Here is a 24010-nt window from a genome sequence, read left to right as displayed (position 1 = left end):
TCAAACTTTACTTATTTTTTATTGTTTAGATTATCCATTTCCATACAACTGAAGTCTTTCTGGTCATCCTGGTGTTTCCAATACCACAAAATGCATTTTTTATATTTTTAAAACCGCACGTGCGTCCGAGAAGTAACCGTTATGGAGTCGAATTTTCGTCTATTTTTAACGGTATTTCACTGTTTCAACTTCACAGACTCTTGTTTTACTCTGTTGTAAATGTTATCCAAACTTAGTGTCCATTTTTACCAGTTGAAACTAAGGTCTGTGCCTTTGAATAAAAATACATTTCTACCACTATATGAAAAAACATATTACTTATAATTATTATATTATTACATTAAATTAAATGTATTCTTTTGAATCAAAAATAAACTAAAATAAAGACAATGCCTAGTTAACTGATGTAAAATTAACCATGTAATACTACAGAAATCACAAGCACCACTGCATCATTATAAACAAAAAAGAAAGAAGAGAAAAAAGAAGGGATATCTGTTCTAACAGTACCCCAGCAGTTTGATTACCAGTGACTTTTATATTTAAAATTGTGATGTAGTCAGTATATTATAAACCAAATATACTCCCCACAATAATAAAATGTTTTTCTTCTAGTCATTAATAAACAGATTTTGATTTTGTCATGGTTTGAATTTCAAATGTTTTAATGATAACTTAATAAATATAAAATGCATACATTAAAACTGCAACTTATATCCCCATTTTATCACACACACAAAAAAGAATGATGAATTAATAATTTTATGGGAAGAAAATGGATGCGGATGGTCCAAGTGATGAAAATGTTTGTTTTTAAAATATACTCAAGATTGCAGATTTAAGTGTCCAGAAGGTTTGTATTTGCTCCTTACAGCACATTCAACTTTATAAAAAGAGAAAAACCAAAACAAAACCATTGGATATTTTTCTGTGTAATTGTATTTGTATGAATTTGTTTGTAGACAAACTGATAATGTTCAGGATGGGGGAGGGATATATAATGACATAATTATGCTGTCAAACAAATGAACAATCCTGATCATCACTTGGTAATATACATGCACCATAAACAATGTATAACCGAATCATTGAAATATGGTGCAACTCTGCTTTCTCCACTTTCTTTATGAAAAAATATATATATATATAATATTATACATTTTACATACAAGGAGCCATTTTAAACATTAAAAACAACTTCCAGGTATTTACATGCCATTATGCAATGTGTTTGTAACACTGTTGATTCCTCTGTCAAGTAACTGCTACCCTATCACAGATGAATTGGACATCTAACATATCCAAATTTAAAAAGGACTTGTTCTTGTATATTAAAAAAAATCATAACAAGTACCTTCGATTGCTTTTAGTTATTTGTAAAACAAATTTCATGCACCTTGAAGATGACACTATTTTATTTCAAATATTTATAATTACCAAAGCTACTGACCTTGGTATGTTGAAATAAAATACCCGTCCGATTAAATGAAGTATACTACATCAATCATGTGCTAAAAACAATTAGTTTAAAATGTCTAAAACTGTATCCGATTCAATTACATGTATATGTATGTATAAAAATGTGCACTTTTTATATTTTAAAATGTCTAATCTTGCATATTTTATATTTTAAAATGTCTAAACTTGCATATTTTATATTTTAAAATGTCTAAACTTGTGCTAAATACAGGGTCATATGGCAGCTTACCTACTACAACCCAACAAAATTATAACATCTTAAAATATATACATTTATTTTGTAGTACATTATTCAACCAGCAAAATACTTACCATAAGCGACATGTTTTATTGAATTATAGTTATGTAGCCACAAATTAAAAAAATATTTATCTGATCCATTTTTGGCTAAGGCTACCCACTTTAAATGTTCATAAAACAGTTTATGGTAGTGAGTGTAAGCCGAAGAGGAAAGTATCAACAGTGTATATATCAAGTCACACAATTCAATCGACAAATTGTTAAGCAACACTGCCTATAATCTTTACAGAGGTAATGTCAATATGAGACAGCATTCTAATACAGCGGAAAATAATTTACATGCACGATATATCACCACCTCCCTATATTTATTATGGCAGTACGGGAGAATGTACATTTTAATGTGAATAAGGCAACTTTTGAAAATGGTTTTATTTATAACAAAATACAGGAAGGATAAAGCCAGTAAAAATCTACACTGTGACAAAACAATAACAACAATGTCTCAAAAACTGCATAGTTTAAGAACAAAAGCAACCATCATCCATGATAAAGCTGTTAAAAAGCAGCATTTTAAATGAGAAATGTTTGAAAATAAGCAAAATCTGCCTGCAGTAGTTGTAATAATTGAGATTAAAAAAGCCTGATTGAAACATTCACAAACCAATAATAAATAGTACTTAATTTTAACTATTTGACTTTCATTTCAACAACCCCCACATCCTAAAAGATTAAAGAAGCAAAACTGAAAATCATTTTATGGATGTTGTTGAAATAATCAAAAAGAAATTGCACACTGCAAGGCTATTTTATCACAGATATTATGATTGTTTCTTTCTGTACAGTTTCTAAATGATGAATATTTCTGATGTGTCAAAAATATATAATAAAGGTGTTTGTCATACTTTGTACATGTGTCACGAAATCCACTAATAGCCGAATTTCTTTGCATTATTAGAATTATTTATGAAAATAATCATAAGATCATTTTTCTCATTTTGGTGGGATGTTTTCATAAATTTTACCAGAGATCAATTTAACTTGCTTAGTTCAGCCAAATAAGAGTAAAACCACATCAGGAACCAATCAAATAATGTGCTGAATAAGAAAAAATTTGTTTTCATTATCCTCGGAACATAACCTGTCATAAAAAACCAAAAAAAACAAAAACCCCACCCAAAACACAAAAGCCTACAAAAATAGCTAGTTTTTCAACTAGTTGTAGCTCATTGTCTCACCGGGAGGCTCACACTCATGCTAATACACTCACTGCAATGGTCACATTAACACTGAACCTCACTATGATATTCAGTCACAGTGACATACATGTAGCTCCTTGAAAACCTTGCATAAAGCTGCCATAGAGATTGCTAAAACTGGACAGTATTAAATCATGAACCTAATTGACTAAATTCTTGCAATTTTGCTACCTCACAGTGCAGTGTAAAAAGAGTTGCAGAGTCGATGTGATGTTGCTTAAGAGGAGGATTTTTAGTTAGGCCCCAGTCATTACCAGTCGGTCTACTCTGCATAAAATTACAAAAGAAAAAAAAAAGAAAAAAATTCTGGACCATTTTTCTACACAGAAAAAAATCTGAGAAATAACAGCCTCTGTACTACAGTGGACAGATCAGCTAGGTTTAGACTGGTGGGTAAAAGATTCAAGTCCCAGCTACTGTTAAGCTCAATGAGGTGTAGCCCACATATACCCCCCCCCCCCCCCCACCAACCCCCAACCTTCCCAAACCACCACCACCCACGAATTTGACCCACTTTCAAGTTTGATTTTGGAGGTGTCTCTTGACTGTATGACCCCGCATTGAACTGAATTATTACTAGAAGGCACTGTGGATTCTGTAACCTCAGTACGCACACTCTTAAGTATGATTACTGAGAGCTTAAATGGCAGCAAGTGTGGAGCATGACCCTTACAACTACAGTAAAGTACACTTATAACGGACATGCTCAGAACGAACTACTTCATAGAACAAACTGACCGTAAAGTCGCGTTTTATCTTCCTATACATTGATAACCAAGTTGTACAAAAGTGTACAACAAACTACTGCTATAATGAACTAACCATCAGGGTTTCTTCCAGTTCGTTGTAAGAGTACTTTACTGTAGTTTAATACCAATAGGGAAATACTCTGGCTTCACCATTTATGTTTGTTGCATTTCATAATATACAGAAAAAATGTCTAACAAGCAATACAACTTGGTTGTCTGGACTCCGTTCCATGAAGTGATCTTAGCACTAAGATCACTTTAGTGCATAAGGTAGCTATGCACTTAAGGTGATCTCAGGGCTAAGATCGCTTTGTGGAATGGGACCCTGGTATTGTTATGTTACACTGTCAGGTAGCAGTAAATACATACATGAGAAAACTTAGCAACTTTGAAGCTGATCTAGTTTTGCTATGAAACATTTGGCACTTTACTTTGCATCTGCTATGCTGAAGAACTACAACTCTCCTAAGGCATCAGTATTTTTGTACGCTCGGTTTGTTCTGAATGCACACAGAAAGGTGTTTCAGTTGAACTCTCATCTGCTTCCACATCAACTGCTGTTACTTTCCTGTTATTGTTTATTGCAGAAATCACATTCTGTTGAAAGACTCTAGAGTTGTTCTCAGATTCTGTTTTGCTTTGTTTCATAAATCTTCAAAGAAGGCAACTCGGGCATTGGAAGTGCTGGATCCAATCTGAAAGATAAAAATCCAGTTATGTAATATCTGAATAAAGAAAACTGAGGAGGTTAACAATAGTAGATCAAATAAACAATAGTAGATCAAATAACCAAAACACACCAAACAAATCATCATAAAATATTATCATCACAAATGTTTTCCCAAACACAGGCAAAATATTTTAATTATCATATGGAAAAGAGTAATTTATCCTGCAGCCACTGTTTCTACTGGCTGATTATGATGACCGATTAAAGCAAAGTCATAAATGTAGACTAGCAGATCATGACTTTTGACGTCACACGTGACATCACATGCATAGCTACATTACAAAATTGCTCATTTGACCTCTAGGTCATCATATAATGTAGCTGAAATAACAGAACAGCAGCCTTACTAGTTAATGATGTAGGATATCGGCTTTATCCTATTATCTATTTAACAGAACTTCTGTACGTGTCTAGAAAGTGAAACAAAATAATCTTTCAAAGATCCCTCCACTCAATGTTTAGTTAGGAAGCTATTACAGTTGACGACACCATCGTTTTGGCTTTGTACACACTAAATATAACATGTCCAATGGTAATTACTTAAAGTGTTGGGCGGGATATACCTCAATGGTACAGCGCTCGGCTGATGCACGATTGATCAAGGATTGATTCCTGCCAGTGGGCCCATTGGGCTATTTCTCATTCCAGCCAGTGCTCCACAACTGGTGTAACAATGGCCGTGGTATGTACTATTCTGTCTGTGGGATGGTGCATATAACAGATCCCTTGCTGCTAATCGAAAAGAGTAGCCCACGAAGTTGTGACAGCGGGTTTTCTCTCTCAATATCTGTGTGGTCTTTAACCATATGTCCAACGCCATATGACCATAAATAAAATGTATCGAGTATGTCGTTAAATAAAACATTTCCTTACTTAAAATGTTATATTTGATCAGACTTTTCTCTTCCCCACCAATTTTTTAAACTTAAATTTAATATTTTTTTCTAAAATTATGAAAAATAAAAACATACCGAAATGTACATGAAAACATCACTTTCTGCTCAGAACTATTTTGACAGGGGTAAGCAGAACCAGGTTGTTGTTTTTTTGTGGGTGGGGGAATTGTGTTTTTGTGTGTTTATTTTTATTATGACTAAGCACACGAATAATACAGCTGTTTGTAAATTTGAATGATGTCAATATTCGAATAACATCATTTTGCATCTCCATACAATAATAATAAATTAGTTGCATGATGCTTTCATTTTCAGAATGCTGGAAATGTTTTAATGCAACAGTGCTACCAAATGTTTTTTTAAAATTAAGAAAATATTGTACTAAATATTGTAAAAAACAACAACTGAATATGAAGTGAAATTATGGTAAAATATATTTATTTAAAGCCAAACTGATGGTGCAGAAACTGTCTGACATTGACATTAGATATTAACCACAAGGCAACTGATTAATAATAATAAAAATATTTAAAACCCTGATCCATACATACTACTTCTTTTAATTAGCAGCAAGGATCTTTTATAAGTACTTTCCCATGAGAGCATATATTATAGCCAACTACTGTCACAAACTTCGAGGCTTGCAATCCTTATATTGCTTCACAAACTTAAAACGACTTGAGATTATTTTAATATTTTAGGCCTTGTGCATACCTTTCTCAATGTGGAGTACTTCGTTTCTCCTTTTTGTATACTTTCTTCATGCAGTCTGTCTAAGTCGGTCTGTTTTTCTTCCACCTTTAGCACTTCAATTTCTGTTTTAAGATCTTTTAGCTGTTCTTGAAGGTTTTTACTCTTTTCCATGTATTCGACTCTAAATGATAAACACAATTAAATGTATACAATACTTTTTTAAAAATAGTGGAAATGAATGAATGAATTAATGTTTAATGACACCCCAGCATAAAAAATACATCGGCTATTGGATGCAATATTGGAAATGATAAACTACACGTTGGCTGAAAAACACATACTAAATGTACAGTGTACAATTGCCATTAGAGCAGAAACCAGAGGCCATGGCATTGGTTAAGAGTTATATTTTCAAAAGCCAAATGTGATAGTAAGTACAGAAAGAAAAAAATATCACATTTTCTATTCATATTTTAATGTCCTGTTCAAAAAAGAGAGGGTTTTTTACATTTATTTTATTATTGTTATCTGAATTCACTAAAAAAAACTTCACAAGCAATGGTTATTGATTTACAGAATATTAAGGTGTGCATGTAGTACTATCACAACTAAGCAGTGATAGCAAAGAACTGATAAATAACAGGTGTTGTTTGCCATCTACCAGATACTATCTACATTATAATTTCGACAATTTAAAGTTCGGAATTATTTGTGAGAACCAACCTTTCTTTCTCAATCTCCAGTGATAACTGATCCATATCACCCATCACTGGATCACAACCTAAGCCCATTGAACTATCTGTTGTTGACAGAGATCTTGATCCAAGCCGCAAACTGGTGAGATCTGGACTTAAACCAGAAAATTGCGTAAAACCCTGAAAAGAGTGTTAATATAATAAAAATTTGTTTTAACACAATCCACATCCTTCTTGAAATTTTAACTTTGCTGTTGTTTGGTGTTTGTCTTTCCATCTTCTGATCAATGTGAATTATCACTGACCTGGGGACAACACTGCTGAATTATGACTACATTTCCCTTATACTCAAACTGTGTATTCGAAACTCTGTTCTGGTGCAGAGAACATGTTCCTATACATTTCTAACAGGCAAGAACATATTTGTGTACGTATTCCCATTTTCAAATCCTACACTACCTCGCATACTGGTGCGACAAGAATTAGTTTTCAGCTGTTAGCAAATGCAGTTTCGAATCCACAGTAAGGTTATGTGTCAAGGTCAAGCTCAGGAGTTCTGGTGCCTCACTATGTTCTGGAGCAGAGAGTGCACACAGATCATTTGGTTGGTTGGTTTGTTGGTCAGCACTAACTGATTGATCATCATTCAACTTGCAGAGTTTATTTATTATTCATTTCTTCCAGTTATAGAGCTCTGCCTCACTCCTATTACATACATGCCCCATCTGCATCACAAATCTAGTTTTAACAAACAAGTTAAATTGTGGACTACTTTCGTTTTCGCAAAGAGTGGGCATAACCAGTACAGGTTGTCAGCCCTTGATACATTATGTGACTTACAACTACTTTTAGTAACATATCACATAACCCAAATATATCCCAGTATGTAGCAAATACAACATACATGTCCTATACCAAAGTTGATTTCAGGTCGGGTCAAATCTAACAGCTTGTCTTTAGCAAATTTTTCTGCAATGCGTGCCTTCAATAATTCATCCTTCATTGCATCAGCCTCTTTCGCCCTGTAATAAAGAAGCAGAAAAAACCCCATTGATAACACAAATCAGTGTATTTTTAACACACCACCACATAACTAAAAACACCACAAAAATCAATTCTGATAATATCATTTATATATTCTACTTATTCACATTATTTTTCATATCGTACAAAATAATCAGCATTGTAATTAATGCATACAATCCAGCCATGTTTTTTTATACACATCTTCGCTCAATTGTTACTATGTTGCATATCCTGTATGAAAGTTATGGAGTTCATTTGATACTGACTTCACAAACTCCAGGAAAGTGGGCAGAAAGCAGACAAAATACAAAATAAATGCCTATTTTAGTCATATTTGTCAAGCTGTGTATTAATTATTTTTATACTGTTCCCCATGTTATTTCAGACAAGATATGTAAATTACATGTAAATTATATCTATTTATATATCTGAGACATATAACGTACATAGGAATACATAACATGAAAAACATAAATCTAAAATAAACAAATATTAAGTCTGATATTCAAAGCATATCTAGCACAAAAATAATCATTAAATTTCCACAATGCAGACACCACCAGCCATACCTTCTTTCTGACTCTTCCAGCAGCTTGGAAGCAATTTGTTCAGCTTCTCGCGCTCTGTGTTCCATTAATATTCTTTCTTCCTCGGTCTATAAAACAAATTATCATCCATTAAAGGCTTTTGTAGGCGATATCGCTGGCAATACAATGAACTGCACTAATTAGTCTGAACATCTACACTAATCTACCAATGACCGTAACCTTAATGTCCAACTGAACTACAGAAATTATTATAGTCTGGACATATACACTAAATTACCAATGATCTGAACAGTAACTATTTTAAAACAGCAATTATCTGAACACATGTATTTAAACAATTAATGTTTTGAACCAAACCAAAATTATTTTCTACATAAACGTTAAATAATTTAAGAGTGGTCTTTCGGTTTATCAGGCATTACCAGATGTTGACAACTTCTTTATTTACTCATTTCTTTTCCATAAAAAGTCACGATAATTTATTCCTAACTTCGGCAGTTAGTCTTTCGTCCCATGTATTTGTTACCTACAGCCATTTTAAAATATTTTCACCATAGACAAAATGTTAATCTTTGGTAATTTGAGCCTGCCTACAGCCATTTTAGACCTGGTCCAGTAACTTTTGTAACGAGTAAAGTTTAAAAAAATATATATATTCCGTCAACTGACAGCACTAATTTTATACACTGGCAAAAGACTACCTTCAGCAAAGACCACCCTATACAATTACTGAATTAGATTCAGTAGTATGCTTAACAGATAGCAACCATCAAGTTACAGTGAAGTTTACTGTTATAAAAAGAAAGTATCTCAACATATTCTGACCTATCCTGCTCTCCAATATTACTATATACGGTGAAACCTGTCTAAACCAGACCCTGAACAAACCAGAATCCTGTCATAACTGGCCACATTTCATGGTCACGAACTTTCTAAATTCTACAATGCAACCTTCTAAACACCGGATCCCATCTAAATCAGATAAATATTAGGTCCCCAGCATCATCCGGTTTAGACAGATTTCACTGTAATAATCTACCGAATGACAAAGAGAAGTGCATAAATAAACATTCAACATGGAGGATCTCTACCTTGATGGCTGACAACTTGATCCGGTGGACTTCGTTATCTTGTTCTTGTGCTCTCTCCCGTAACAGGGATGCTTCCTCATCCATGATCTTTACCTTCTCTGCGAGCAAATCAGCCGTCTTCTCGGACCTCAGCTGATAAAAATAAAACTCAATTAAATTCATATCAATATACTAATTACTTATCTCTGCTAGCAACAAGTAAACTATGTCAATATCACAGTAATACATCATATGTACATTTCTTATCTCAGCTGTCAACAAGTATACCGACTTCTATTTGACTAATTATTAACCCGTCCTGGACAGAGACCATAGAGAGCCGAGATGCCCAGGACAGCATGTTTGAATGATACATTGTATGCTATTTAAATGTAAATTGAGAAAAATAAAAACAAGCATTCTGAGAGTACTGCTAAAGCAATACATGTCCACTACTGGACCCAAAACATTTTGTATCTCCTAACTCTATGAAAAGTGGGTAAATTATCATGTAAGTTAAACTTGATCTGTAACAGTACATGATAAAGCTATATACAAAATTTCATCTCAATATCTTCAGGCATTGCATCACAAAATTCTGGTAAACAAATTTTCATATCTCCTAAGTTCAAGGACCATAACTCTGTCATAAATGGGTAAATTGTCATGAAAGTCAAACTTGATCTTAACAGTACATGTTTAAGCTATACACAAAATTTTAGGTGAATATCTCAAGACATTCTAAAAAAACACATTCGGAAAACTATATTTGGGACAGACAGACAGATGGATGGACAGACAGACAGAAGGATGGAGATAAAACCTAGAGTCCCCTCCGGTTGGACCGTAGGGGACTAATAAAAGGAACTTGAAACTACTGGAGTTTAATGAAGGTCTATAATTAACGAGCTACTCTCGATCCACTAACGAGCTACTCTCGATTCAAAACCTATACTAGCTCGACCATTTACCTTTTGACCGACCGTTCAAAATTGCGCCAAAATTTCCTCATCAAAATTGCGCACCACTTTCTCTTTGGCATTAACGGCTCCATTCAAATTCCATAGCACCACCCCCACCCGCCTGCTACCGATTCAATCAGGCTGCTGGTGCTCCCTTGCACCTGCCAGTGCAATTATCAGCAAGGGATTTTTGTATATGCATCATCCCACAGACAGGATAATACATACCACGTCCTTTGTTACACCAGTTGCGGAGCACTGTCTGGTATGAAAAATAGCTGAATAAAATTCCCAAGAAGATGCCATATAAAATTGTTTAGTGGGTATCACTGTATCTGGTTGTAGTATTTAGTTCACAGAACATGATTTACAAGTATCTGACACTTCCAGAGAAGTGTATTAAGACCACCATTCTTAAGTTAAAAATTAAGTGTCAACACTTACTAAAGCTTCATGTGACAATCTAACTTCTTCTTGTAACTGAACAAATTTTCTTTCCAACTCTTCTTTATCTCGCATGGCTTCCTCTCGTAGCTGCTTCTCTTTGGCTAACCTGGCTCTTTCCAGCTGTAAAATAAATAAAGGTATTGGTTGCTCAATAAAGAATTCAACAACATTACAGCCAAAGTTAAAAAAAAATTTGATGTAACCACACATGACTAAAAAAACCCAAACAATTATTGATATTACAAACATACACTTGATGGTAATTTGTATTATATATTTGAAAAAAATGACTTCCTTTCATAAACTGATAATGCAAATGAAATCATAACTAACAGAAATTAGTTTTTAATTCTTAATCTGAAACAGGTACCTGTTTTCTGACTTTTTCATCCCTAGCCTGAGCTTTCATTTGTTGAATTTCCATTGAATCCGGTTTCCGTCTCCGCATATACAATTCATGATTACCAACACACAGCTCCAATATCTGTCAAATGTAAACACTAATCAAAAACAAGTACTATAACAATATTAAAGAGACAGTAAACTCAAACATGAGCATGTTGGTAAGATGCATACCCGGATCACCAATACATACTGACACTTTAACAAATGAAAAATGCATAATTTTATAGTTAATAAAAAAACATGATTATTCCTGCTAACTGGGGGCAGCCATTTTCTTTTGTTTCCAGTGCGTACAGAATTATAGCTTGCAGTGAGGTGATGTCAGCTCCGACCTACTCCTGTATGCACAGTGTAAACAAACGCAGTCATTTATGACAAGGTGCTTCGCTTTTATCAACCTGACTTGTAAAACAACATAAATGACTTGATAATATAATAAACTATTTAACTAAATATATTTCAATTTGAATTAATAGAACGAAATGGGGTTATAGTATTTTTCTCTCTTAAAAAATCCAAAGAAAAAATGCATATTATTAGACCTATGGAGCAAAAATGATCACTCACGATACCCAACTGATAATTTTCTTTTCTTTGGGACTACGTAATTGATCAGTTTTGTAATTTTAGACTTAATCAAAGGTTTTACAGAATTATTTAAAGTAATAAAGCAGGACGGCTGATAATGTGCATTACCATTTTAGGGGTGGCCGGTTATCACACAATACCCTGTGATTTTAATAAAACAGGCACATATTTTTTGTGTGTCTGGGATGGATATTATTACAGAACACTGCGATGCATCTGCAAAAATCAGGTACATTTTGTTTCTTCAGTTCTAAGACTAATTCCTGACAAACACGTTAAGTATTATATAACCACCAGCTCGCCAGAGGGTGTATTCACTGGGATGGTAAAAAATGGCTGCGCCCATTATATATAATAGCCATCACACATAACTGTTTTATTAATTAACTATAAGATTATATTTGTTGATATTAATCAACAATGTGCATTATATATCATTGAATATGCATACCAGTCCAAAAGTCTTGCGCAAGCATTCCTTTAACCAGTCTTTTCACCAGAAGTAAACTTTAAAACTAAAACATAACATTAGTATATTAAGAAATACTATAGACTGACATTTTTGTTCACTAAAAACAACTTGGTTACAAGATTTTCAGTAAAATATCTCAAACCAAATTTAAGGACTTTTTAAAGTAAAAGTTAAATATAAGGAGTTCTTCACTAGAGTTGAAGCTATTATGTCTCCATTTTGAAACTTACTTACCAATTTGTTTATCCTAAGTTTTGGTGCATAAAATGAGAAATCTTTGGCTCCTTTTTTAACATTTTTGATAAGAAACTGAAATAATAACAAAAAGTAATTACATTATTTGTAAAGTATGTTGAACAGACAGAGATACTGAGATCACTGTTAATACTTAACATGCAAAACACAGCTGGCTGTTTCTAAGCCTTCTCATTAAAGGTAAAACTTTTGACATTAGTTTTTTTTTTTGGTGAGACTTTTTTTTGGGTTTTGGCACATATGCAGATGGATAAAGAGACATTATAAAACTTCAGTGTTTGGTTCCTAGTACTTAATCACCTCAGACTAATTCTTTGCCACTGAGTGACATCTTGCTCCCAAAATGGGTGATACACTACAATTATACAAGCAGTGCCATGTTTCTAAGAAAAGATTGTTAAAATTTTAAAGGGGTAAATTTGTCTTTGTGCTTATTTATTCTTTGAATAAAGACTAACATATATGTAATCAATAATAAAAAATGTTTAAACATCATACCCCATAAAGTTGATTACATTAAATTGATAATACTTGCCTTTTTGTCCTTAAATGAAATGTTTTTAATTTCACTCCATGGAAATGTTATTTTTGGAGCTAGTTTATTGTCTCTTTCATAAACATTAATTCCTATTGAATCAACACCAAGCCAAAGATCGCTTCCTTTCTTGTTCTGAAATAGTTTAAAATAATGTAAAATTATTTTTAGAAAAAACAAAAACAGTTGAAACAAATATAAAATTGTGATTTAATATTGACATTTAAAAAAAGAAAAAAAGAAAAACAATGAATTATTTTAGCAAAGGCATATTATTTAACAATGTTCAGATATATTTTTTCATATTGGCTGAAACAGACCTTCTGGTAGGTATTTCAAATGTTAAATAAAATAAACAGTGTTTCACCACAATAACTGTCATATTATCTACTCATTTTTCAAATGTTTTGGCATGTTAAAAAATATAGTTACATCTGATATTTGACATTATTAACGCACATATTTTCTGAATGCAGATAAAATGTCACCAACCTTTATTAAAAAGTAATTCACACCATACATTTCAAAATCTTGTGCTATTTTTAGGTATTCTATTTCTGCTTCATCCCTGTAAAAATAGAAAGTTAAAAATAATTAAAACAAAAATGCATCGACACAAAGTATTTTTGCAACAGATATCCCGGGTTATATTTTGCCAAAATACCACAAACAAATCATATATATTTAATCTCAAATGAAACTGGCATTTTTGTTGTTATAAATATATATTTAATTTAAAAACTATGAGCAGAGAATATTGCCTCATTATCAGATTAGTTTTTCAGTTTTGGTTTGTTAATAACCTTGCACAGACTAGATATCCAAGCAATACATTTGCCTTCTTATCGGGTTTTGATCTGGTTATATCACTTAACATTAAAGTGCCATGAAATAGCACTTTTGACATATTCTGAGTCGACCTAACAAATATTTTATCATCCGGGTAAAAGTGTATTACCGTGTCATGCCCCTCCTGTCAGCGTACCACACTTTGATTCGTTCCTCCCACATCTCGGGTGTCATCTGGTATTGGTCAATCACTCGCTGGGGTAACAAGTCCTCACTTGCCAGCATCCCAGGCTTGTACGTGAACTCATCATAATCACCATACTGAGAAAGGATCACATTTAATTAATTTAATAAAATTAATCTGTGATAATAAATGTCTTTGTACTGGGAAAAAATGACTGTAAATAACTGAAATACATGCATAAACAAGCTTATCCCAGATCTCAGGATTTCAAATTTATGAGATTTTTTATTATTTAAATTTTTGTTCTGTGCCCTATGATCACTGGAAACCATGGGGAAACCGTTTTTCAGTAATTACAGTAATGGTGGGTTATGTTACATCCAGGTAACAGACTTTCAGTTCTGGGATTTTGGCTACACACTACTGGAAAAAATAGTTTCTATGAAATCTGGAGGCCTGTTATCCTGTAAAAAGTTAAATTATCCAAAACTTGCTAAACCCTATTAAATCAGTATACGCTGAATACAATTTTGTATAAATGAATCACTTTTTAACAATTTTTTCAGGCACATATTTCAAAAGTATTTTGATTTTTTTTTTTGTTTAGTTTTTAGGGCATTTTCTTCTAAAACTATACCATTTTAAGCGACAGTCTCCTTGTATATGATTATCCAATATGCTAGTATGTTAGTTAAATTGTATTATGTTATTATTCTATAACTTACCCATAATATCCATGTTATAAACCCATGTGATATATATCATTATTAACTTGATTAATAATGTTTTGCTGTCAATGGGTTATTTGTTTACAGCAAAAGACTTGTATACCTGAGCGTAACGTTTTGATGAGATTTAAAGTGTCTGACATCATATTACTGGTGAGGCGACTTCAGAACTTTACCAAATATTGAATTAAAATGTTACTTTATAAGTGTTATAGGATAAACAGAATTTGCTACTTGTGTTTTTTAATATGTAAAATATCAACCTCGTCTAATTAATCGGAATTTGTCTCAGCAGAGCCTTGACAAATACTGATATTTCACATACTAAAAAACACTTGTGACGATTCCTTTAAATATATTACAGTATATAGGTTTGATTTATTGTGAGACGACAGTGAGACTGCCCCACCTTGGCCTGGACAGCGTACGAAGCCAGCAGAACGGAGGCCTCTGGAGGGCAGTAGATGTCCATGTCGAGGATCGACTGCTTGACTTGCAGGAAGAACAGGTGCTGCGTGATCTCCTGAATGAGCTCCTCGCTCACGTCCTCCGGGTAAAACTTGGCCAGGAATAAAAACTGAATGGGAATCTCCTTTCCTACGTCCTGGTCCAGTACCTGAAATAATTCAAATACAGATGAAGTATTCATTACAAATGTTGTTATATTGTGCATAATCAATCAATCAATCAATTAATCAATCAACCATTAGACTCGTACTTACATCCACTGAAGGTAGAAGCATGACTATCTTGGGCATATCTGCTGAGACTCCCCGGTGGATGTATTCAAGACAGGTTGTGCATAATTATTATGTCCTGCTGATTTAGTATAATCAATCAATCAATCAATCAATCAATCAATCAATCAACCATTAGACTCGTACTTACATCCACTGAAGGGAGAAGCATGACTATTTTGGGCATATCTGCTGAGACTCCCCGGTGGATGTATTCAAGACAGGTTGTGCATAATTATTATGTCCTGCTGATTTAGTATAATCAAGTAAATATGTGAGAATGAATAGCTTAAAACATATACACGTATGTAAACTATTGCGCATGTGGTATTCAGAAATCAAGAGTACTAATTGGAATGGACTGAATAAAATGTTTAATGACAAAGGTAACGGGTAATCAGTGCTCTAAATTACAGAAGACAATATGCTTAATATGTAAGCCTATACATTAAATGGCTTCATCAAACTAAGATTTTATTTCTATTCCATCATTAAGTGTTATCTATATCTAGTGAGCTATGTGGTGCAAATGTATCATAGGTTTAAACAATTGTATTCCTACACTGTACTTTTGTTAAAGGTTACTGTGTATGTAAACAACAAGTATATAATGCTTCCAGACATCTAACTTGTTTCACCTTTGACTATAAAATGTTTGAAAGCACCACAACATATTCAGGTAATACTAAGTAGCCTATTAAAGACCTAATCAACATGGCTTACCTTTTTTTCAAACTTTAACCAAGCAATATATCCTTTAGAATCAACATGCTGCAGCCCGAAGTACCATGTCTCACGCAAGCCAATGGTTCGACAAACAAGATCAAACAGTTCCTTTCCTGTCGTCTTGTTCTAAAAAGAAATGTATTCAGCATGACAAAATGTGTACATAAATCAGGGCTCAAAATAACGGGCTGCAAAAAAGCAATCCATTTGTTTACATCTCACAGGTGAAATAAACAAAATTATCCCACCAAAATTATAGGTCATTTTTTAAGAGGCAAATGCATGCACGATTATCTCGTCTGCTAATTACATGTAGCTCATGATTCATCCCAAAACTTTCCTCATTCCAGGCATTTGGCAGGTTATTTTTGTTCCTAGCAGGACATATTTGTTTTGACCTGCTCTTTAAATATAAATAACAACATATTATTTGGCACCCACGATAAATGATTGTAATGATGAACACTACCACGTCTGTTGTTTTCATCAGCAACGATATGCCTAACAAAATTAAAAGTTTCTAATATTTTATTAGGAATTGCTAAATAAACAAATAACAGTAAGTAAAAATCACCAGTTATGACCAATTAAATCTACAATTGATGACAAAATATCAGATGAGAGTCAGTGGACACAAAAGACAGTATGATTGTTCTGATCACATGACACATTTCAATGTCTTTTTTGTAGTTTTTTTTGCCGAAATGATAAAAATTAAATGTTTTCATTGTTCATTGTGTGTTTCGAACATACAAATGGATATTGGTAATGTGCAATAGAGTGTTGAAAATACAGTTAAATTACGTAACAATAACTGTCATAAGCTACTGAAGTTTTTCATCAATTGTGTTTCCGTACACATTGCAGCTTGTTTCTTTGATGTTCAGTGTGCAGACCGATTGACGATTTTTAGGGTAAAAAAAGTGTACATTTTGAAATAGCAGAGCTGGGTGCTGTAAATTATAGTAGGATGCGGAAAAATAAAGAAGGACGCAGAAAAATAAAGGGGAGTGGTCAAACATTAAAGGGGGGTATAACACGAAAGCAGGGCGGCAAAATGCTGTGAAAATGTATATTCTACGACAATACAGGATACGCCAGGGCTCACCCTGGATCAAAAATACCTGTAGCCAAAAGGTATTTTTATTAGCCATAATGAAAATGTCTTAGACAAAATTGTTTTATGCAGTACTGAATATTTATATATGAATATGAAAATGCATCTTTTTCAGCTAAGGCTGTGGTATGTGATATCCTGTCTGTGCGATGGTGCATATAAAAGATCATTTGCTACTAATGGAAAAATGTAGCAGGTTTTCTCTATAACACTATGATAAAATATTTGACATCCAATGAAACAATATGCTTTAGTGGTGTCGTTAAACAAAACAAACTTTTTGGGGGGGTGATTGTCAGGCACTTGTCGTATTATTGTATGAGACGGCCCCAGATAGATGGAATGGCTGAGTGGGCGATCATGTGACGCTACGTGACAATATACGTTGGCAAACTTAGAATTCTGCTGTCTGAAGTTTGCCGAAGCTTAGCTCAATGTGGGTGCTGTTGGCTTTTTTTCTGTAGTGTGTGTATCAATGATTAATATCTGATTTTAAATCAAGGAACTCGAAAATGATTGATGTAAATGTATTTGATGTCAAACATAGGATTATTGTGGTATTAGAGTGAGAACCTTTGACTACTCTTTCGTGGGCAGCGATTGAAAGAAAATTACATAGCTTGGTCTCTGACTGTAATGAGAGCGTATAACCTTTCAAATGTCCATCTAGCTCTCTTACAGTCAGAGTACTCGGGCTAGTAATCGTATTGTTTAATATCCACAATGATGTATCTTGACATGTGCAACAGTCTCGGCTGATTGTCAAGCTTGACCTATTATATGCACACTGACAGCAGCCAACGGAAGTTTTCCTAACGTTCGCTATGTGATTGGTTCCTGATGTGGACATTGGGTTTAATGTGAAGCATAAACCAGTCTAGCGGACGTTGTTTTTTTTTGCTTGGTCTGGCTGAACTCAGCCTACTTGTCTTGTGGCCCTGAACTTGCATGTATATTGAAACCGACACGCATTGTTGGTCCATTTTTATTACTTTGGTTCAAAGACTTTACAAAGTTAAAATAACAAGCTACAGATCTTTCAGACTTTGCTTTCATACATGTTCAGGGCCGTAGCTAGTTGGGGGGCAAGGGGGGCAGTTGCCCCCCCCCCCCCTCCCCCCGAAAAAAAATCCGGAAAGCATTATAGAAACTTAAAGAAAATTCTCTTCTTAACTGTTTAAGGAGTTTTAGACTATTAACTACTCAGTTGCCCCCCCCCAAACAAAAAATCCTAGCGACAGCTCTGATGTTGCTGTTAAAATTAATAACTTTGATTATTAAAATAAGCAAACATTATTATGCTGTATTCTGGATGACACTGCTTCTCAATACCGGTCGCGAGATTGCTATTAATTACGCTAATTGAATATTTGGTATTTTTACTATATTTCAGGTGATGGATAGATTATGTAACCATTTGTTCACATCAGAAGATAGAAAATGGCTTAGCTAAAATTTTAGCCACTGTCGAATTTTATTAGCCATTTTTTGTAAAAATTAGCCAATGGCTAATCTGGCTACTGACAGTGCGAGCCCTGGTACGCGCATGGCTCGTTCCATCGAGTGGTACTAACTAAACACCCATTAACTCCAACCAGAACCCAAAAGCCTGTGTTAAATACTGGCAAGTAATGTTCATACAGGTTTATATAGTTTACTATCTGTGAGGAGCTTTACCGACGGCAATAAAAGTGCAATCAGTGACGACCCCAACCAATGGCAGTTTATATCTCGCCGAGGTAACAGGTCATTTCACCCCGTTACTAGATCGCCTGCGTCGTTTTGACCCGGGTCCATTCGTACTTTAACTGAGTCGGTTCGCCCCCCATGTAGGGTCGTTTTGCCCTTCTTTTTTTTTGTTAATAAAAACATTTATTCATTGCTTTATCATACATATCGGGATTTTTTTTTGGGGGGGGGGGGTTACACACTGCCGTCAATAACCACAGAGTTTTATCTAATAGTAATATGCGGATAATTTATACTAAAATTCGAGCAGATCTAATTAATTTTTCTTTTCTTTTCAGGTTGAAACATCTGCTGAAAATAAAACATTTCTTTTCTTCATTTTTATTTGTTCCATCTTTTTTAATATATATTACACTGCCCTCACAACGTACACATAAAATAGGTGAGTAGGCCTAGTCTGATTTCGCCCAGTTCCAGGTGACAGAAAGTAAACAGCTAGATTGCCAAAGACAGAAAGCAAACACATATAAAGATTTATTTAGCTTACTTATTAACTGGGGGCAAAACAAACGAAAAACTCATAATTAATTTCTTTCTCTTTTTTTTGCAGGTTTGTTGTTGTTTTTTGGGGGGGTTTCAAAGGTTTTATTGGGTGTATACTACCAAATCAAATCCCATAGACGACAATAGTAACATATGTGGCTAAAACTCCTACCTGCAACGTATCAACCGACATAAATGCCACGGATATAAATACTACCACCCCTTACACTTAAAATGAATCAGAAAAAAATGGGGGTCAAGCTGCTAATTTCTGAGATAACGGGTAGCATCTATGACTACCCTAGTTTCGCACAAAATTCGAGTACTTTTTTTTACAGGTACCCCATACATGTTTCAAGCACAAGGCTATTTGACACATTAGTACTAGATGAAATAAAATTGCAATTTTTTTTTACCCAGATGAAACTATTATTTTTTACAACCAACACACTCACATTTATAACCAATCACAGGACTTGTGGTGTTCACTTCTCTATCAAAAGTTCGGTGCACCTCGAACTTTGACCCAGCCGGAAGTTATTTGGTTTAGTACTACCTATACTGATAACATACATTTTTCAAAAAGTGTCCAGCTATGTGTCTTTATGACAACCAGGATCTGGTGTATTCTGACATATACTGACAACCTCACTGAAACTGTTGTTTCTACAGTGCAACCTAATATAATGTACACCTCAAAAAGCATATATATTGCATATAGTTTTGTACAAATGCAATATGTCATATTAAACAACAAAATGTTTTAAAATAAAACTCCTGAAGATATTTACTTTCAGTTGGGTGTGTGTACTCAGGTATATATGTAGAGACAACAAAGATAGTCAGAGTACCTCTACCCCTTTAAAGAATTCCATTAAAACACATGTACTTGATTGACCCCTAGATTATGAAGACCTTAACAGGCACATCAAAGAAATATCAGTATTAAAAAAATACACTGTCTGAGGAAGGAAACACAAACATGACTGTACCTGTATGAAGTAATGACTTAATGTCCTGAACATTAGTGTTGGGAGTAAATCCTGTATGCTGGGTGTGGGTGTCTTCAAGTTACCAGGTGTGCGAATTTCAAATCCATCGGCCATACTGATGTTCATAATGAACCATCAAAACTATTGGCAGCCACCAATATTCCTGACTATATTTTATTTATAGACTACTGTAGTTGGAGGTTTTAATAGTTGTGATATCTGGAATAATCATGCAGCTTTAACACATTTATTTTTGATTAATTACTGAAAAAAACTATTTTTAAATGACAAAATTACCCGAACATCTTTGATTCAAACTCCATTCAGAGCCATGTACAGAGATTATTGTCAAGGTCAAGGTCATTGTGAACTTGCATGATCGAGAGATGGCTAATTTATCAACCAGTATAGTTTAATTAAATAAAATGACAAAATCATAATATTTTTTATTATGCACTGAATATGTGCTATAGGGTGTATACTACCAAATCAAATCCCATAGACAACAATAGTAACATATGTGGCTAAAACTCCTACCTGTAACGTATCAACCGACATAAATGCCACGGATATAAATACTACCACCCCTTACACTTAAAACGAATCAGAAAAAAAGGGGGGTCAAGCTGCTCGTTTCTGAGATAACGGGTAGCGTCTATGACTACCCTAGTTTCGCACAAAATTCGAGTACTTTTTTTTACAGGTACCCCATACATGTTTCAAGCACAAGGCTACTTGACACATTGGTACTAGATGAAATAAAATTGCAATTTTTTTTTACCCAGATGAAACTATTATTTTTTACAACCAATACACTCACATTTATAACCAATCACAGGACTTGTGGTGTTCACTTCTCTATCAAAAGTTCGGTGCACCTCGCACTTTGACCCAGCCGGAAGTTATTTGGTTTAGTACTACCTATAGTATTTCTATCTTGTTTAAATAACTAATGTCGATATATTCATGTTATTTAATAATTATAAACCCTGCTGTTAATTTGTTAATAATTGGGGCGAATCGACTCACTTTTGGGGCAAAAAGACTTGGTACGAATAAGATTTAGAACGAACCAACCCTGGGTGAACTGGTCTTATTAAGAACGAACCAACATAGGGTTCGCAATGGTTTTAGGGCGAAACGACCCAGATTCTCTCGCTGACGGCAATTGTCGTCGTCAAGTTCGAGCCCTGTAATTAAACTTTTAATTACTTTCTCATATGGCATATTTACTGACAAAACAAATAACCTCTATATCAAACTCCAGTTCTGCATCCATCGTCGTTATTCGCACAGGGAAACTCTTTGAGCTCCCTTTGCTGGGTTTTTTCATCGATACCAGTGGCATGTTTGCCTATTTTTACGACATTTAACGTGGTAACCTGGGGGTAATTTGTCTAAACCAACTGGTCATAATGAAACACCAAAAAGTTGGTTTCTCAAAATGTTATTTCATTCTGATCACATATTTTATCTAAAAAAAACAACTGCAAACTTTAACCGGAAGACGAAGTTAACCGGATGTATACAAAGAAGAAAATGAAAGTGATATCTAAACAGTAGTTCTGATCGAATTCTAAGCGTGGAAAGGAATTGCGTATCGTATTTTTTATGATAACACACACTAATAACAAATATACATGTGATAACAATTTAAAGACAATCGAACTCGATTGCTCTGTGACGTTTAAGTTAGCCTGAAAATAAATACTCTGTGATGCTAACTGGGTGATTATCCAACTTGGGGTCAAATGTTTTCAATCGTAACGGAGTTGACAGGTTCATCAAATATCGTTTTTAAAGGGTATTTTATCATTATTCCGTTATCTAGCTCAGTGGTAGAGTACTCCTCTGAGGTGTGATGACTCATAGGATCGATTCTCCTCATTGGACCCATGGTATGTATACTGTTCTGTCTGTGGGGATGTATATAATAAAAAAAATCCCTATATTAATCGAATCCAAGGACTAGACATATATACAGCTGTCTTATAGGTCAGTTTTGAATTCATTTCCAATGAAATACGAAATGTGATAATTTGAAAATGTTCCTTAATTTGAAAATATAATTTATTTATGGATTTCAAGATTAACTAAGCTTCATAACTCTATTTTTGTTTTATCTTATTAGGACATATGCAGTGCAAAGATGCTCATATCAATAAACGAACGGATTCGAAGTATTGGGAGCTCATACATCAGGATTCACAGAGACTAGACCAAGTCGACTTAAAGTTACAGTCTATGGTTACCATATTATAACATCATGTACAAATATGAAATTCAAAACTATATTAAGGTGCCGTTTTAACGTGTTCGTAAGTATTTTTGTTGAGCACAAAACATATTGTACATTTTCTTTTCTGTAAAAGAAGGATATTGCACACAATCTGACGAACAATAATAGTAATAGAAAACTTTATTAACGTCAAAAAAATAAAAGAACAAGTTGACAACTACTCTACAATTCAGTAGTAACAAAGGGCCTTTGTTGCAAGCGACTGGAGCGTAACGCGCCGGAAATAATTTAGTGGCTAATTGGGACCGCTTAGCACGATGAAAATCAAGGGCAGATAAGTATGTTTCTAATAGAGGCTATATAGCTTTATCATATACTATTACAGATCAAGTTTGACTTTCATAACGATTTACCCATTTTTGACTGAGTTTTTGCCCTTGAACTTAGGAGATGCGAACATTTGTTGTTTGGGTGTGGGGGGTTTTCAGAACGATTTACCTATTTTTGACAGAGATATAGCACTTGAATTTTGGCGAAACTAAAATTAGTTTTTCCGGACTTATTTTTGCAAAACCTCAATATATTGAGCTGAAATGTGTATAGCTTTATCATGTACTACTACAGATCAAGTTTGACTTTTATGGCAATTTATCCATTTGTTTTACATAGTTATAGCCCTTGATCTTAGGAGATATGAAAATGTTTTTTTGTTTTTTTTAATTTAGTGCCTGAAGATACTGAGATGAAATGTTGTATATAGCTTTGTCATGCACTGTTACAGATCAAGTTTAACTTTCATTGCGATTTACTCATTTTAACAGAGTTATGGCCCTTGATCTTAGGAGATATGAAAATGGGTTTTAGTGCCTGAAGATACTGAGATGAAATGTTGTATATAGCTTTGTCATGCACTGTTACAGATCAAGTTTAACTTTCATTGCGATTTACTCATATTAACAGAGTTATGGCCCGTGAACTTAGGAGATACAAAACATTGTTGGGCACTGTAGGGGATATGCATTGCTTTAGTACTCCTAGAATGTTTGTTATAGATATAATATACACTCCACATTCATTACTATTCATTATTATAATATGCATTCCACATTAATTAGTATACATGTACATATAATGTACACAGCCTATTCATTATTATACATATAATCTACACGCCAGGTCAGAGGCGGATCTAGGGGGGTAGGGGCCCGGGCCCCCAT

General features: G+C 34.0%; 1 protein-coding gene across 1 annotated transcript; it reads right to left on the bottom strand.

Annotated features, from left to right (window-relative positions):
- Nucleotides 1–22046, bottom strand: LOC121368286 (merlin-like). The gene is made up of 15 exons (XM_041492946.1): nt 21804–22046; nt 16211–16339; nt 15160–15366; nt 14008–14159; nt 13542–13617; nt 13050–13184; nt 12494–12568; nt 11165–11278; nt 10792–10914; nt 9407–9538; nt 8337–8422; nt 7646–7763; nt 6770–6921; nt 6068–6227; nt 1–4422 (listed from the first exon to the last, which is right to left on the bottom strand). Exons 1-15 carry the CDS (start codon nt 21900–21902, stop codon nt 4372–4374), a joined length of 1809 nt encoding a protein of 602 aa, XP_041348880.1. The 5' UTR covers nt 21903–22046; the 3' UTR covers nt 1–4371.
- Between the last annotated feature and the right edge of the window lie 1964 nt (nt 22047–24010).

This window comes from Gigantopelta aegis, chromosome 3 (assembly GCF_016097555.1).
Source record: "Gigantopelta aegis isolate Gae_Host chromosome 3, Gae_host_genome, whole genome shotgun sequence".
Classification (NCBI taxonomy): domain Eukaryota; kingdom Metazoa; phylum Mollusca; class Gastropoda; order Neomphalida; family Peltospiridae; genus Gigantopelta; species Gigantopelta aegis.
The sequence above is the reverse complement of the archived record's forward strand: the minus strand, read 5'-3'. Positions and strand labels throughout refer to the sequence as shown.

What these genes read in the sequence shown, in the direction of transcription:
- LOC121368286 (XM_041492946.1), bottom strand. Translation starts at nt 21,902, where the DNA reads ATGCCACTGGTATCGATGAAAAAACCCAGCAAAGGGAGCTCAAAGAGT. An exon ending in TCAAGTTGTCAGCCATCAAG is followed by an intron (nt 8,423 to 9,406) that starts GTAGAGATCCTC and finishes TTTGTTTTATAG; the next exon opens with ACCGAGGAAGAAAGAATATT. An exon ending in CTGGAGATTGAGAAAGAAAG is followed by an intron (nt 6,228 to 6,769) that starts GTTGGTTCTCAC and finishes TTTATCATTTAG; the next exon opens with AGTCGAATACATGGAAAAGA.